Below are 16208 nucleotides of genomic sequence, written 5' to 3' on the forward strand. Positions count from 1 at the left end.
ATCTTAGTCTCATCTTTACCGAATGGGTTTCCCAAACCTAAGTTTTGTCATCACTCAGCCATGGTGAGGCTCAGGGGACTTATGTCTCCTTCGTGAAACTCACAAACAACCTAGTGAAGATCCAGAAGACCAACTTATTATTTTACACTGTAAGTTAAACACAGAAGTGGTTACCTGCAAGTGGTCCCCCCTTCTAGCTTCAGTATATTGGGGCATTAGTTGCTGACTTTTTGTTCGTTCATTGATTCAAGTATTTATAGGGACCATATTTTATTGGAGGGTTACAGCCAATAAACATTAAAAACATAATTTCGGGTAGTGATGATTTATATGACAGCTGTGAAATAGATACTTATAGAAAGTAATTGGAACAAGTAAGGGATTGGGTTAATGGAAAGGCCACTTAAGATGAACAAGTCTGACCACAGAATATAAGAAAAAAGTTTCATGTTCTTAAGGAATATTGCTATGACTCTGGAAATGCAATAACTTGTCCCTCTCTGTTTGAAGGTAATGTCCTGTTAACCTGGTTTATCTCCAAGGATTGGTTTGCAAACATTAGCATCCTTTTCTTCCTTGGGAATTTTATAGGGAAACATCAATATGTTCTTTTACTTCTCAACTGCCCAGTAGACATAAGGCATATTATCCACATTTTTTGTTTGTTTGTATTGAAGTTCACCATGTCTTTCTGTACAATGAACTGTTAAAATTTTGGACAGCAGTTTTTTTGCAAATCTTTTTCTCATGCTTTCTGTTTGGAACTCTTGTATTGCAGGATCCAGCCATTTCTGGCAATGAGACCCAGTATCTGCCATTCACCAGAGGCCAGGAAAACAATGTGTTCATCAAATGGCCTGACAGCAGTGACATAGTCTGGGGAAAGGTGAGGCCTGGGAGGAGGTGCCTATAATTAATCAGCATCGCAATGTCTCGATTGAAAGATGCTCTTAATAAACCTTGGTAAAGTAGATCAGGTAATTTATAAATTATGAATGAGTAGAAATCTGTCTGATACTGATTAGCCTAATGAACATGAATAAGACCAAGGTCACAGGTCCAATCCTCTAAAATATCAGTGAGTTTTATTTTATTGCCTGGAAATATTATGGTGTTCCCACCTCTTAGGTATGCCAGCAGGTCATTTAACACACATGTGATCCCTTTGAGGCTGGTTTGGCTCAGTGGATTGAGCGTCGGCCTGCGAGCTAAGTGTCGCTGGTTCGATCTTCCAGTCAGGGCACATCAGAGAAGGAAAATTCTGATTCCAAAAAACCTCCGCTGCCTTGCGGCATACCTCTTCAGGGGAAAGGCTAAGGGAGTAAACCCCGACAGAAAATCCGGAGCCGGAGTCCCTAAAGCGGTTTGACGTTGTAGTCAACACCAGCAACTCCTGCGGCGCACCTGAAGCCAAGCTGTATTGACTCCGTCTTTCCCTTGGACCCTTCAGCTGCGAAGAGAGGGGGGGTCTGCTGCATGGGCAACAGCAGACCCTCCATATCACCCTGCCCAGGCTCTGTAGCTTCAGCTTCACTGGAGAGGACACTCCAGCGTCATCGCAAGATGTCGATTCAACACGGGAGGAGACAGATACCGTGTCACTCCCGAGTCGGACTGCACAGCCATTCTCGGCGGTGCAGATAGACTCTTAAGAAGCTACACCATCGTCTCTCGAGACGGACGGCTGCCGACGACTGTATAGTACCGCAAAATCGCACGATATAGCGAAAAATCCGTGATAAATAATTAAATATAATATTTTTAAAAATCCCGCGATACAGTGAGGCCGCGATAAGTGAACCGCGATATAGAGAGGGACTCCTGTAGTCATCTTTGGCCTATGATGCTTAATCAACCTTCATATTGAAAGCAATCACTGAATCTTATATATCATCCTCCTTCTTTCATGTCCTTTAATTCCTTTTTGGGACCCCAGTCCTCACCCTCATTGTTTGGGGCATAGCAACAGGATTCTAGGTGAACTTCCTGACCCCAGGCTTCACACTCGGCCCTGCCGTGACACTGTGCTGTTCCTCTTGCTGCGGGTGCGTGCAGTGCCCACAGCACCTTTGCACCTTGCCCTCTCCCAGCTTGTACAAGGAATACGCACACTCGAGCAACTCCCACATTCCTTTCTAGGAAGCATTCCATGTATAGTTTCCTGCTCCTCCCTTTGCTCTTGTCGCCCGCAGGGAGTACAGCATAGGACAGAGCACTTATGTTCCACCTTTGAGCTCTTAGAAAATAAGGACCGTTTCTTCCTTAAATCCAAGTAGATACAGACCGCAGAAGAGTGCCTGGCATAGAGAGGTGCTCAATAGGCGTTTCCTGAAGGAATTAATTCATGTCTACAGTTAATGTCCTTTGAATTAGAGATGAAGTTAATTGATAATATGGATTTTTTGATGCTACCTATATTTGGGGTTCCCAATAAGTCATGATAACACTTTAAAGGATTGAGGCTAGGCTTATGGGTTCTAAATGGAAATTTTGTTTCTTGAGTCACAATTGTTATTCATAAAGGGAATTTTGTTACAGCTCCATGACAAGCATATCAGAGAGCTCAGTAATCATTTGAAAGGTGATTGTTCAGAGGACTCATTTAAAATGGATTTAATAGATCATTAATTTCAAAAATGAAATTTTGATAACTTATGGAATGAGTCAAGAGACCTAGCTTATTTTCACCTAACTGAATTTTGTACATTCAAACCTTAGAATTTAATTAATGGCAAAGGTCCCCAAGATTTTTATGGAGATGCATGTTATTAGAGTCTAACATATGAAACATCACATTGCCTGGATGTAATGCCTTTTAAAAGTTTTAATTTTTCCTGTTTTTCTCTAGGTTTGGCCAGATCTGCCCAGTGTGAATGTGGATGGATCCCTTGACCCTGAAACGCAAGTTAAGGTATTGTTACACACAGATTTTTTTGTGTTTATATTGCCCTACATATCTAAATACTTATGACTTTTTTCCTGATGTTTGGTCAAGTACCTCCAAGTTGAGGGTGCTTGTCACCTGGTGATTTCTTGGCATAAAAAAAGATCCTCGAGTGGAAAACTCAGCAAGCAACTATACTGGAAATGTGTAGGAAGAAATCATAAATGAAATAACTTCCCCTGTGTGCTTTTAATGAGTTGTTTTGTTTGAATCTAATGATACTTGAAAAGGGATGACCCGAAGTCTGGAGTATTTCCACTGGAGAGGGTATGAACACACTGAGGTTCAGGGAATTGTCTACACATGGACCCAATAGAAGGAGCAATGTCTTTGACCTCAGCACGAACATGCCCTCAGCTTGGGCATCGAGCATCCCACCCGCTCTGTAGCTCGCTGTCCCCTGGGCGACGGGTCTCCTTCATTTGCCCGGTGTGGAAAAAAAACCTGTGAATCTCTGAAGGCTCCTAGTTTAGACACGGACAGTTAATTTTCCAGTTCTTATGATTACACATCCAGTCATAAAAGGAATCTCATGTTTCAAAGGGACTTCAGACTCTCTAACCTTCTAGGAAGATAAAGACTAGAATCAGCATCCCTGACCTCTGCACCCACGGTGACCTCTGCGCAGCAGAAGCATCGGGCTGGGTTAGGGCCCACCCTGCGGGGGGGCAGTGCCTCACACAGCACCTGCTCAGCAGCCCCTCCTGGTCCCCCCACGCCCCCTCCTGGACAGGCTGAGACCCAGAGTGAGGGCGTGTGTTACTCTTACAGCGGTTCAGGGCTCAGGTCGCCTTTCCTGACTTCCTGCGGAACAGCACAGCCGCGTGGTGGAGGAGGGAGATACGGGAGCTCTACGCCAACCCCCGGGAGCCAGGGAAGAGCTTGAAGTTCGACGGACTGTGGATCGTAAGTGCATCCTTAGTGGTTTCTCATTGGACACGCCAGCAGCACCCCCTGGGAAGGCAATTTGGGATGAGGAAAGCAGGGAGCTGGGGCTGGAGGAATGGAACAGAGGGTGCTGGCACAGAACGAAGATGCCAGGGCCCCCAGGACAAGCAGAGGGTATCGCAGGTCTGCCCGGGGACATGTTGTCTGGAGAAATTCAGAGGCCATGGGGGGACGTGCCACCACTGGAGAGAACGCCAGAGAAAAAGGCAGCCTGTACCCTGCTTCTCTTACCTCCCATCCTCCGCTCTCTTGCCACTGCCTCCCATTGGCCACACCAGCCCAGAAGCCAGAGGCAAGGGAGCCTGGGAGCCATCCTGCGACACAGGGCGGGACTGGGGACAAGGAAGGCCTGAACCTGAGACAAAGGAGGTGTTCATTGCAGTGTTAGTGGAGACGCCTCAGATATGTGTCACACGTGTCACTGGGGCATAAGAGCAGGGCTTCCTGAGATGTCTCTGGGACACGTGTCTGAGGTTCTTCTGTTGGTGTTTTTCTAGGGATGGGAAGCATAGCAACACCCCAGTTTTGTTTCCCCCTGCCCTGTAGCCTGAAATCCCAAGCAGGTTCCAGGCCAGCTCTGAGGAGCTCCTCAGGTCTGCACCGGGCTGCCCTGCGGTTCACCCAAAGACAGACGTCCGAGCCCACCGGCAGCGCTGGGGCCTCCCAGTCACTCACCTTCAGGACAGAAGGGCACCGAGTAGACCCCTGTGACAGGGCACAGGTTAACCCAAACAGGCCAAGTGCACGGTGAACAGGTGTGGGCGGCTCCGAGGGATAGAGATACTGATCACTTTGGGATATTCGTTCTGCTGGACGGAAAGCTGCAGCTGAAGAACCCAAAATAGTCATGAGTTTCCAAGATACCTGCCTTGGCCTTTCCGTCTGTCCTGTTTAAGATAGCCCGATATTCAAAGTGTTAACTTTTCCGTTGGGAAAGCAGGCAGTGACCATTTGCCGCAGGAATCGCTACTTCTTGCACTTAAGGAATAACGCCCTGCAAGTGTTTCCGATTTCCAGATTTGTTTCTGAGTCTTCGATAGCTTCTCAGGATGGCAGACAGTGAGATGCTGCTCCTCATGTTCGGATGCTGCTCTCACCTGAGTTAGTCCAGCTGTTGGGCTGGGAGGGAGTAGGGGAAGGTGATGGTAACCGCCGGCCACTGAGGATAGAGAGTGAGAAAGGGAGGTAAAATGGCAGAGTTGAATCAGAAGATTTCTTTAGGTCATAGATCCAGTGTCATCTCAACCTTTTTGCCGCTATGAAACAATCCTTCGATGTTGAAAACGGCAGCCTAAACCAGGAGTTGAACACTCCGCCTAAACCAACATGAACCCTGAGGGCCCATCTGGGTGCGTGCTGAGCTTAAACAGAGTCAATGAATCAAGCAGCTGCGTGAGGGCTTAAATAAGATACTTTTGTCTCCAGGGGGTCAGTGTGCTCCCACGCTAAGGCCATACGGCCGCTGACGTCCTGGGATCAATTTTTTGCTCATTCATTTCAGGATATGAACGAGCCATCAAACTTTGTGGACGGATCCGTCAGGGGCTGCAGTGATGAAACCCTTAATAAACCTCCTTATATGCCACGTATGTAAGATGATGACTTCATTAAATTACCTCCCTGCTCAACAACCTTGAAAGTTTGTCAACACAAAGCCTCGTTTGGAAGAGAGTAAACATTCTCAACCATGAGATAAAATCCCAAATAGAATAAACTTGAATAAGTTCAAGTAAATAAGTTACTAATCAAACATAGAAATAATGACTTTGATGTGGGATGAAAGAAACCAAGCGTGGTCCAGTGCATCTGATTACATTGATAACTATGAACTGGTCGCTAAAACTTTAAATAACCCCCTACACACACACACACCCTGCACACACACACCCCCACACCACACACACACACATCACACACACCACACACATCCCCGCACACACCACACACACCCTGCACACACCACACAAACACACACTCACACACACACACTGGTTGTCCTATGGTACAAGCAGAAATAGAGAATCAGGCCCTGGGGATCAAAAGTATCTCAGAAAGTTGAACTCTCTCACTTTACAGGAACATGGGGAAGGCTCACCTTCCTAAAAGCACCATGCCAGTCATCTGTGAGGTGAAATCTGGAAATCAAGTTTTTTAACCCTTTGAATGCCATCGTTGCTGTGAGTGATGCTGACAAATTTTCCCACAAGTGCCAGCGTTGCTCCCAGCGACTCTCTTTTCGATGGCTATAAATGTAAATAACAATGGAATCATTTGTATTTTATGTTTTGTTCTCTTTTTTTGTATCTCAGGTTATATATTGATTATAATTTTTTCTCATGTTGATCCAAATTTTGAATTACATGTGGCACTCAAAGGGTTAATGTCTAGGTCACTGCTTGGCTTCCTATTGTTGGCTAACTTCCTCCCTCCCTCCCTCCTCCCTCTCTCCCTCCCTCCTAACCCCTTCCTTCCTCCCTTAATTTAATATTTATGTATCAGGCAAGTACTGACCAATCAGAACGCCTTAGCAACATTAATACAAATGCCAGCGAAACAAGATCTATTCCCTTGAGAACATTACCATCTCGTGGAAGACACAGTCCATAACATCAAAGGAATGGATGATGCTGATAATGGGTCTGTGGTAGCTCTCTATACCTGTTGGGGTTAGACAAAAAGAGGGGCACCTTGACCAGCTCCCTTCTCTTCTCTGTCCTCCCCCTTCATTAGTTATAAGGTCACAGAACATTGATTTTCTTTTTATAGACACAAGAAATTCTTGAAATTGGAGCTGTTACTGGTAACAAAGTTGTTGACTGAAATAGAGCCGAGCTGAGATGATTGGCATTTCTAGTGAATGGGCAGTTCAAGTTGTTCCGAACGTAACTCGGCCTTTCCTCTCAGATCTGGAGGCCCGGGACAGGGGTCTGAGCAGCAAGACCCTGTGCATGGAGAGCGAGCAGGTCCTTCCCGACGGCACCCGCGTGCGGCACTATGACGTGCACAGCCTGTACGGGTGGTCCCAGACCAGACCCACATACGAGTGAGTAGTTCAGTCACTTTCAGTAAAGATCGTCTTCCACATCCTTACTTCTGACTTTTCATATATAGACCGATGCAAGTTTAATGGGTGAATGTCAAAATGTCAAGAGTGGTTTCCCTAGCAGCCACACCACCTCGGAGCTGTATCAACCAAGTAGGTTGCTAAATTCACTTCTTTAAAGTGAGCAGGTACTAGTAATTGCTACAGTGGCAATCTTGCTACAATATATAAATGTATCAAATTAACATGTGCTCCTCAAATTCACACAATGTTATACATCAAATACACGTCATTGAAGAAAAATAAGGCAAGTAGTTCTGCTATGTTTAGTACATTGACAGAGTTGTAGAGAAATAACTACCGGTCATTCCTCACCCTTGTCCCCACCTCCTGAGCCCCAGAAACCACTGATCTACTTTCTGTCTATAGAGATTACTTAATCTGGACACTTCATGTAAAAGGAATCGTACCACCTGTGACCTTTTGTGTTCTTTTTCAAGATTGTTTAATCATTCTGGGTCCCTTACATTTTATGTAAATTTTAGGATTAGCTTGTCAATTTCTGCAAAGCTGTAACAGGGACATTGTAGGGATTGTCGTGAATCTGGAGAGCTATTTGGCGAGTGTAGCCATCTAAATAATATTATCTTCTGATCGATTAACATGGAATGTCTTTCCGTTTCTTAAGATCTCATTTAATTTCTTTCAGCAACATTTTATAGTTTTCAGTGTATAAGTTTCTGGGCATTATTTTTTTAAATATTTTTTTCTACCCCTCTCTCTTTTCTCCTTCAACGAGTCCAATTATGTGTATGTTGTTGGTACATTAGATGGTCTTTAAAATTTTGTTTACTTTTCTTCATTCTTTCTTCTTTTTGTTATTGAGATTGGATCATATCCATTGACCTATCTTCAGATTTGCAGATTCTTTCTTCTTCTCAAATCTGATGTTGAGTTCAGTCCCTCCAGTAAAATTTTAATTTTAGTTATTGTATTTTTCAGCTCCAGGATGTCTGTTTGTTCCTTTTAAAATAAACTGTCTTTCTTTATGGGCAACCTCTATTTAGTGGGAAATTACTGTCATACTTTCTGTTAATTGTTTAATATGCTTCCATTCAGCTCTTTGAACAGATGATAACTAACTTAAAGTCTTTGTCGCCCAAGCCCTTTAGCACCTTTTCTGTGGCTGCTTTTCTTCCTGTGTGTATAGCATACTTTCTTGGCTATTTATTTATTTTTGCATGACAATGTTAAATAATACATTGTAACAACTCTGGCATAAAATCTACCCTCACAGGGTTTGTGGTTTTTGGTTTTTGTTGCTGTTTTTGTTTTTCCTTGTTGCTTATTGGTTTAGCACCTTCTCTGTCTAATTCTGTAGCTTGTGTGTTCTCCTGCAGTTTGTGGCCACTGAATTCTCTCCTACCTTCTTTTTTTTTTTTTTTTTAAGTTCTTTTTCATTTTTTAAGCCTGACTTCCTTGAACACCTTTAGATCAGTGTAATTTGGTGGTCAGGTAAGGATCAGTAGGAAAATTCCCTCTGTCAAAGCCAACCTTTCACTGGACAAAGTGAAACAGACCAGGAAGACTTCATTTAAGGCTATTACAATAGGAGAGAGAGATCAGAACTCAGTGTGAACTCAGCTTCACTGAGACAAAGGTCCGAGGGAGAGGTTTTGACAGCGGGAGAGGGGCGTTCCTAGGCCACCTGTGTCTGCTAATTGGCCTTACTCAAAAGACAAATTAACCTAACCTATGGTTGTGACAGGAGGTAGTTTTACAACTCCCAGCAAGGAGACCCTGCTGAAGTTATGCTCCTCACCCTATAACAGAGTCTCTGCATGGAGGCACATCTTCCCTGTGGCTTGCATTTCAAAGGGAGGGCTCCCAGGTCCCTGAGAAAGACAGAGTTGCGTTGTAAAACCAGCAAGAATATTTTTAAAAAAATTTTACATCTCAAAGGGACACAGATAGAATTTACAGTTAAAAGTTTCTAAAAGAAATGCTCTCCCAGGGAAGTCAGGGCCGGGTCTTAGAGTCTAGAAGAAGCCTGCCTAAGGTTTAGCCATCTTGGTCACCCTAAATGCCTTGCGTCTTGACTTTGACCCCTTGCTAAGGGATACGTAGGAGAAGGCACACCTTCAACCTTCAGGCAGTTTGTAAGACCGCCTTTTATTGCCTCTTCACCCAGGGCTTTGAGTCCAGCCACAAGTCAGTGTCTGGAACCTTCTCCTTCCCTGCTTCTCGCTTGGGCACGCACAAAGCCTTGCGACTATGCAGCCTTTTAGATCCTCGGGAGTTCAGGGGCTTTACCAAGTTCTCTGTGGTGACGGTGGGCATGCTGCCGTGTCCTTCCAGCTCCGCTGCTGGTGGTTTAGACCACACACCCAGGACCTGGTCCTTGTCTGGCTAGCCTGTGGCTCATAAACCTCTTCTTTCCAAAAAGCCTTTGGCTGTGAAAGGTTTTTTTTTTTTTTTTTTAAACAGGTTCTAATTCTCCAGGCTTGACTTTTAAATTACCAGCCAAGGTTTTCTTTGCCCGAGCTGAAAGCGCAGGCTGAGGGCCTGTGATGTTGCCAGAACATTGTTTTAGGGATTCCCTGGGCGGGGTGGGGATCGGGGGTTCTCTCTGCTGAGTTGATCTCTTGAGTCTAATCAAATGGCCAAAACACCCTGGGAATAGAGATATTTTTCAGAAGACTGAAAGTTAGAAATAAAAATGCTATTGTGCTCTGGGGATGGGATTTTTGAAGAGCTCCAGAAAAAGTCAGACCTCTCAGTTTGCTGCTACGCTGCTGGCTTTTGGTGTCAGTGAGCTGGGGAAGGGTCAGGCTGGAACTAGGCCACGGTAAAATCCCATAGAACTCACTGCCTTGGCAAGATTTAGTGGTTTCTCCTGGATAGACGATGATGATGATGGTCTCGCTTCTTTGTATGGCTGGTTAACTTCTAAAGTTCTGACACGCTCAGTGGTGGAGTTCTTTGCCTCACCCACATCCACCCTTACACTATATATCTGCCTGTGTCGGCCTTTAGTATCTCTCACTCACACGTGCGTACGCGTGTGCACAAGCTCCATCCATTGTTGGACCGATTTTGGTGTGAAATATCGGAAGTGACCTAAGTGGGTTCATTTCCACCACAGTAGCTGGCTTCTCTTCCTGACATCATTTACTGAATAATGCATCTGTGTCTATTGATCCGCGATCCTCTATTTAACAAATATTTGGATTGCATTATATACGAGCATCTGTTCATAGACTTCCTCTTTTGTTCCATTGATTTTTCTCTCACACGGTTGTTTTTCTATTTTGACCGAGGCTGGATGCAGAAGGTCCACCTACAATCAGGAAATATTTAATCATCTTTTCTGTGTATTTGCCTCTGTGTGCAGAATTGCTTCTGCTTTTGGAGGAGTTGCATAGGAGAGCGAATGTTACCAAAAAATAAAAATAAAAAATAAAAAGCTGTAGTCATATATACTTTTATTTGGATCCCATATCTGCTCTTTCGGTGACTTTTGACAAATTGCCTAACTTCCCTGAGCCTCAGTTTCCGAACAGTACAAGGAGGTAAAGGAAGCCTTCCTTGTGAGGTAGTGAGACAGGGCACGTGGAAGTGCCCAGGATAATACCCAAAATCGAGTAATTGCTCCATAAATACATTGGTCCTACACTTCGCCCACCCCTCCTCCGACGTCTGTGTGAACAGCTAGTTAACTTGATTTTTTTTTTAAAGAAAGAAAATCCATATTTTTGGTGATGCCATATCTCTAGTTGTCTGCCTCTGAGGCTCCCTGGGACGCTTAGCATCATTTTAAATAGCACGTGCTCCCAGGGACGACGCTCTCCGGCTGAGCTGTAGCCGCCCGGCTGCCTCGCGCGCCAGGCTGAGGCCATGCTCCGTAACGAAGTTCCATGGCTGTTTTGTCTGTCCTCCAATCCACCTTCATCTCCCCTCCTTGTTCCCGCCCCCCAGAGCTGTGCAGGAGGTGACGGGACAGCGAGGGGTCGTCATCACCCGCTCCACATTCCCCTCATCTGGCCACTGGGGAGGACACTGGCTGGGGGACAACACAGCTGCGTGGGACCAGCTGAAGAAATCTATCATCGGTGCGTGGCTTGTCCCGGGGCCGGTCCATTGGTTGGGTCTGATCACCATCCTGTTTGTTCACCACGACTGGCCCAGGGCTTTCAAATGGGGTACAGAGGAGACAGGGCAAACATACCCTCCCACAGGGCAGCCTTGCCCAGCACAGCTGTACCTTCTCATTGCAGGCATGATGGAGTTCAGCCTCTTTGGAGTACCTTATGTAAGTCCTATTGGGGCCGCTACCACTTACGCAGTCGGATTTCAGCGTGTCCGCAACAGGGGACAGTCCCAACTCAAGCCCCGGTTTGCCTCTTCTCAGACAGGAGCAGATATCTGTGGGTTCTTTGGAAACGCTGACTATGAGATGTGCCTTCGCTGGACGCAGCTGGGGGCCTTTTACCCCTTTTCCAGGAACCACAACACCATCGGGACAAGGGTGAGGCAGCACTTTATGCTACAGGGGTTTTGAGTCCTCAAATCACAGCTTTCTTCTGATGCTCACAAGTACCGTAATTATTGATTGAGAGAACTCGCACAAAACAACAGAACCCCCATTTCTGAAGAAAACTCACCAAGTTCAAAAAACGCATAATTACCAGCGATTTTCAAGAATGTATTTTTTCTCACCTCTTGGTGGAATTGTTGATAGTGCCCTATGGGGCTGAAGTAAGAGAAGCCACCTTGGCCTTTAAGAATAGTGAACATGTATTTTGCTCAAATCCATCCAAGAGCTATTAGTGCCCCAGAGAGACCCATCTCTCTACACATGTGCAGGATCGAGACTAGATCTGAGCTGGGTAGGAAGCAAGATGCTCTAGTGTAGTAAGAAGGCGGGAGTGGGGGAAAGGGCAGGCTAGAAATGAAGGGAGAAGTGATGGGAGGCCTCTCTAAGAGCTTCGTGCCTTCTGGTACTTTTCTGATGTCACCGGGACAGTGAAAAAGAGATGCTCCTTTATCCCCTTAGAGACAAGATCCTGTGGCTTGGAATTCAACCTTTGAGATGTACTCCAGAAAAGTCCTGCAGACCCGATACACCCTGCTGCCGTACCTCTATACCCTGATGCACAAAGCTCATGTCACGGGCAGTACGGTGGTCCGCCCCCTTTTCCACGAGTGAGTGCAGCCCGTCCCCCAAGCAGTGGGTTGGGGCATGTCATGTGAATAACCCTCTGCCACAGTCATGACAGTCTGAGTAGACTTCTTATACTTGTTCTTTAAGGTTCAGAGAGGACAGTACAACGTGGGATATAGACCATCAGTTCCTGTTAGGCCCTGCGATCTTAATCAGCCCTGTGCTGCAAAGCGTGAGTTTTCCATCCTAGGTCGCAAGCTCTCCAATCGTGTAATCTACAGAACAGGAAGAGCATTTTAAAGATCATCTTGTGCCCTGGCTGGTGTGGCTCAGTGGATTGAATGCTGGCTTGTGAACCAACAGGTCACCGGTTCGATTCCCAGTCAGGGCACATGCCTGGGTTGTGGGCCAGGCCCCCAGTTGGAGGCGTGTGAGAGGCAACCACACATTATTGTTTCCCTCTCTCTCTTTCTCCCACCCTTCCCTCTTTCTAATTCTTTTTTTCTTTTTTTCAAGGTCTCCATTAATAAAAACTTAACCTCAGTTGATTCTTTGGTTTTTTAAATTAATTTATTTTTAATCCTCATTCAAGGGCATGCTTATTGATTTTCTTAGAGGGAAAGGGAGGGAGGGAGGAAGGGATGGGGAGAGAGAGAGAGAAATATTGATCAGTTGCCTTTCATGTGCATCCTGACCAGGGATGGAACACACAACTTAAGTGTGTGCCCTGACTGGGAATTGAACTCATGACCTTCGGGTGTACGGGACAATCAATGCTCCAACCAACTGAGCCATACTGGCCAAGGCTGATATCTTATTTTAATGTCTTGTCACCTTATGTCCTCATAAAGTTGATCTTTTTAAAAAAATTTTATTTTTCTGTGCGTTTGAAACACATTTTCCCAGTATCTTTCTCAACAAAACCTGCCAAACTCTAAATCATTAATAAACTCTCCATTTTTATGTGAATGCTACAGAAAGAATTTCTGAAATTAAGTTGTTGAACTATTCCTAAGGACCTGTTGATTTTCCATTTCAGGACACGTTTGAGGTCCGTGCCTATTTTCCCAGAGCCATCTGGTATGACCATAGCACGGTAAGAACCCACGTAAATATTCTGTGAAGACCCAGGTTGGCCCGTGCAGGCTGGAGAGGTGGCTGTAGTTTTCTCCTGACTTCAGACACCTATCTGCTCAGCAATAGCTTTTAACCTTTCAGCCCTGCATGGTTTCTTTAAATAAAAGTATCCAGAAAAGCATAACTACGTAATATCTGACTCCCATGGCACCTTGAGGCCTCCCCCACCCCCCACCTTTGCTGGAGAATAAAGAGAAAAGCCTAGATTTCCAGAGTTCTCAGCAAAGCATTTTTCGATTGGCAGCATGTTGCTGACTTCACAACACACCTCTCTGGGAGGGAAGGGCTTGCTATGCAGCATGCATTCAGTGACCCTGTCCCCCATCCTTGCTGTGCCTGCCATTCCAGGGGTCTGGCAGCGTATCAACAGGTGAGTGGAGAAACCTGGAGGCTCCTCTTGACCACATCAACCTTCACATCAGAGGAGGCTACATCTTGCCTTGGCAAGAGGCTGCGATGAACACTCACTCCAGGTGAAGTTGGACCAAGTGTTTCATTAAATTTTAAATAGTATTTCTGTTAGCTTTTGATGATCGTGTATTTTATCTCATATTACCTATTTTTGGAGATTTTACGTGCATTTTAAATCCATGACCTTTTTTTTTTTTTATTTCTGTTCTGGATGAATAAATAATATTTTCAATAGAGGCTGTCTTTTATTCCTGCAGCTTACTATCTAGAGAAAAATGACTCTTTTTTTTTTTTCATAGTCGACAAAAATTGATGGGATTGACTGTGGCTTTGGACGCCGATGGGGCAGCTGAAGGCCAGATGTTCTGGGATGACGGAGTAAGCATCGGTGAGTTTGAACGTGCCGAGCTCTCCACACACCATTCAGAAACACCATGCCCCAGAGACTCAGGATACAACTGGCATACACTGAAAATCTCTCTCATTTCTGCTACTGTGAATAAAGTAATGGTATTGGGAGAATTTTCGCAACCTTTGCCTGCTCATTTTGATATCACACTGGAGTCATTGTGGAAGAGTATGTGATCCCCAGCTTTGCTAGTTCCACACACTGATGTTATAAACTCGGTCGGGGTGAACCATCCCCGTACACCCGTCTCACTCTGGTAAATAGAAAAAGTGGACGCAGATATCAGGCTGACAATTCATTCTGTCTCTCTCAGTGGCTCACAAACCTGGCTGTGTTATTTGGGCCAGCCATATACAACCAGACACCCTGTCCCTCCTACTCAGGCCTACTCAGGAGACACGTGAGAGCTTAGAAAGTTTCCTACCATCTCAGAAACAGGGAATTATATTTTGTCGAAAGGATACTGCTGCCAAAGAACTACGACTACGTATGCTTTCTTTCCTCAATCTAGGGGCATGAAGTTCTACTTTAGATAATTGGTATTTGTCACAGTAGTTAAAACATCCTCTCCCTGAGACATTTCTATAGAAATACTGACACACGGTTAACCAACCAGCCCCATTTTGCAATAGTTATTATTGTAGACCAGACCACTTTAATCTTGTAACATGTCACGTTTTCCAAAATTAGAGCTTATTTTTCAGTAGTGATATTTCTCAAGGTTTCTCCTTTAAGTTTTCTTCATTTTAAGGGTCATATAGTCTCAATAAAGAAAACATTCTAAAGATAGAAAATTAGGAAAAAGCATGATTACTTTTAATTGTGTTGCTGTATTATTGCCTTCTGCTTTCAGATTGCTTAAGAAAATGCTTTAATTTTTTTATATTGCCAAAACATATTTCATATTTAATTTATGGGACAGAAATATGTCCAGATATTATTATATGTTTCTTATAAACACCATTATAATTAGCATATTCCATTGAGAGAATATGTCATAGTTTATCTAACATTCTATAATTATCTTCTCTACAGGATACAGGATATTTTTAGTTTTTATTTTTATAAACAATATCCTTGAGTATTAACCTTTGTTTTTATTTCAGGTTATTTTCATAGGCTAGATTTCTAGAAAGAAAATCTATGTGCTTGCTATGTTGGCAAAGAAAAAAAGCCGGTAGCCTTCACATTTCTTCGCCTATGATAGGAGACCTCAGTTCACCCCGGCTTGTCGGGTCTTCGCCACCTCCTGACCCTTACCTCAAAACACCCTCTTCCACGTGCACCTGCTACACTCAACCTGGAGTGGACTCTTCCCTCAGCTGCTATCTTCCAGGCTCCTCACAGAAGTCAGGGTTATCCTGATCAGTATTTGTGATCCCACGAGATGATTTTGGACTGTATGTAAGGTTATTTGCTGCATGTGACGTAATGAATGGTTGTTTTTTTTTCTCCCTTGCTTGCAGATACCTATGAAAATGGAAACTATTTCCTGGCAAATTTCAAAGCAGCTCAGGTAAGACTTTTTAAATTGAATTTTATAAATCCTCTTTCAGTTGGCTACAGATTAAACATTATTCATTGACTCGTAAATATAATATCCCACATCGTCATAGGAAGATCTTCCTGCTTTTATAAATCAGGTATGTTGGCATTAAAATAAAGAAGAAACAGTCCTTGTTTTGTTAATTATCCAATATACCATCACTCTATAAAAAGAAACTTTAGTTCATATAATGCTGGGGGCAGGGAGTGAGTCTTTTATACATAACAGTGCTTCAAGTATTTGCTGATGTCTCTCCTATATCCATGCTGTTCTTTCTTCTTGGAATTATACCCTCCAGGCTAACTTCCTCTGTTTGGTGCTTAAACTAGTTTTCAGATTGGATTATTCTGTTTGGACAACAATTAGTGTAGATTTCTCTTAAAAATGGTACCCAGGATTTAGAGAAATTCTTAGAGCTGCTTTATCCAATATAATAGCGATGTTAATATTTGGTATCATCAAATTTATTGTAGCTGGTACTCAGAAAGTATGAATTCATCAAGTATTTAATTAAAAATAAAATGACAAACGTGTACAACAATAGCAGTTTGGGGTTTCTTAACATTTTAATGTGGAATATAGTTTATCAACAGATGTTATGTATTT

The 16208-nt window shown here is 44.1% G+C and overlaps 1 protein-coding gene across 1 annotated transcript in view; it reads left to right on the plus strand.

Moving 5' to 3' along the window:
* The window catches only part of LOC150002246 (putative maltase-glucoamylase 2), a 69980-nt gene that overhangs the window by 52906 nt on the left and 866 nt on the right, over positions 1–16208 (plus strand). The window contains exons 32-45 of the mRNA XM_090286907.1: positions 779–886; positions 2849–2911; positions 3716–3850; positions 5394–5478; positions 6797–6935; positions 10914–11047; positions 11213–11247; positions 11347–11463; positions 11992–12140; positions 12247–12331; positions 13139–13195; positions 13585–13709; positions 13947–14035; positions 15523–15572. Of these exons, the coding sequence (XP_090143033.1) occupies positions 779–886; positions 2849–2911; positions 3716–3850; positions 5394–5478; positions 6797–6935; positions 10914–11047; positions 11213–11247; positions 11347–11463; positions 11992–12140; positions 12247–12331; positions 13139–13195; positions 13585–13709; positions 13947–14035; positions 15523–15572 (1371 nt within the window). The remainder of the gene's footprint in view (positions 1–778; positions 887–2848; positions 2912–3715; positions 3851–5393; positions 5479–6796; positions 6936–10913; positions 11048–11212; positions 11248–11346; positions 11464–11991; positions 12141–12246; positions 12332–13138; positions 13196–13584; positions 13710–13946; positions 14036–15522; positions 15573–16208) is intronic.

This window comes from Furipterus horrens, unplaced genomic scaffold (assembly GCF_987537825.1).
Source record: "Furipterus horrens unplaced genomic scaffold, mFurHor1.1.pri manual_scaffold_9, whole genome shotgun sequence".
Lineage (NCBI taxonomy): Eukaryota > Metazoa > Chordata > Mammalia > Chiroptera > Furipteridae > Furipterus > Furipterus horrens.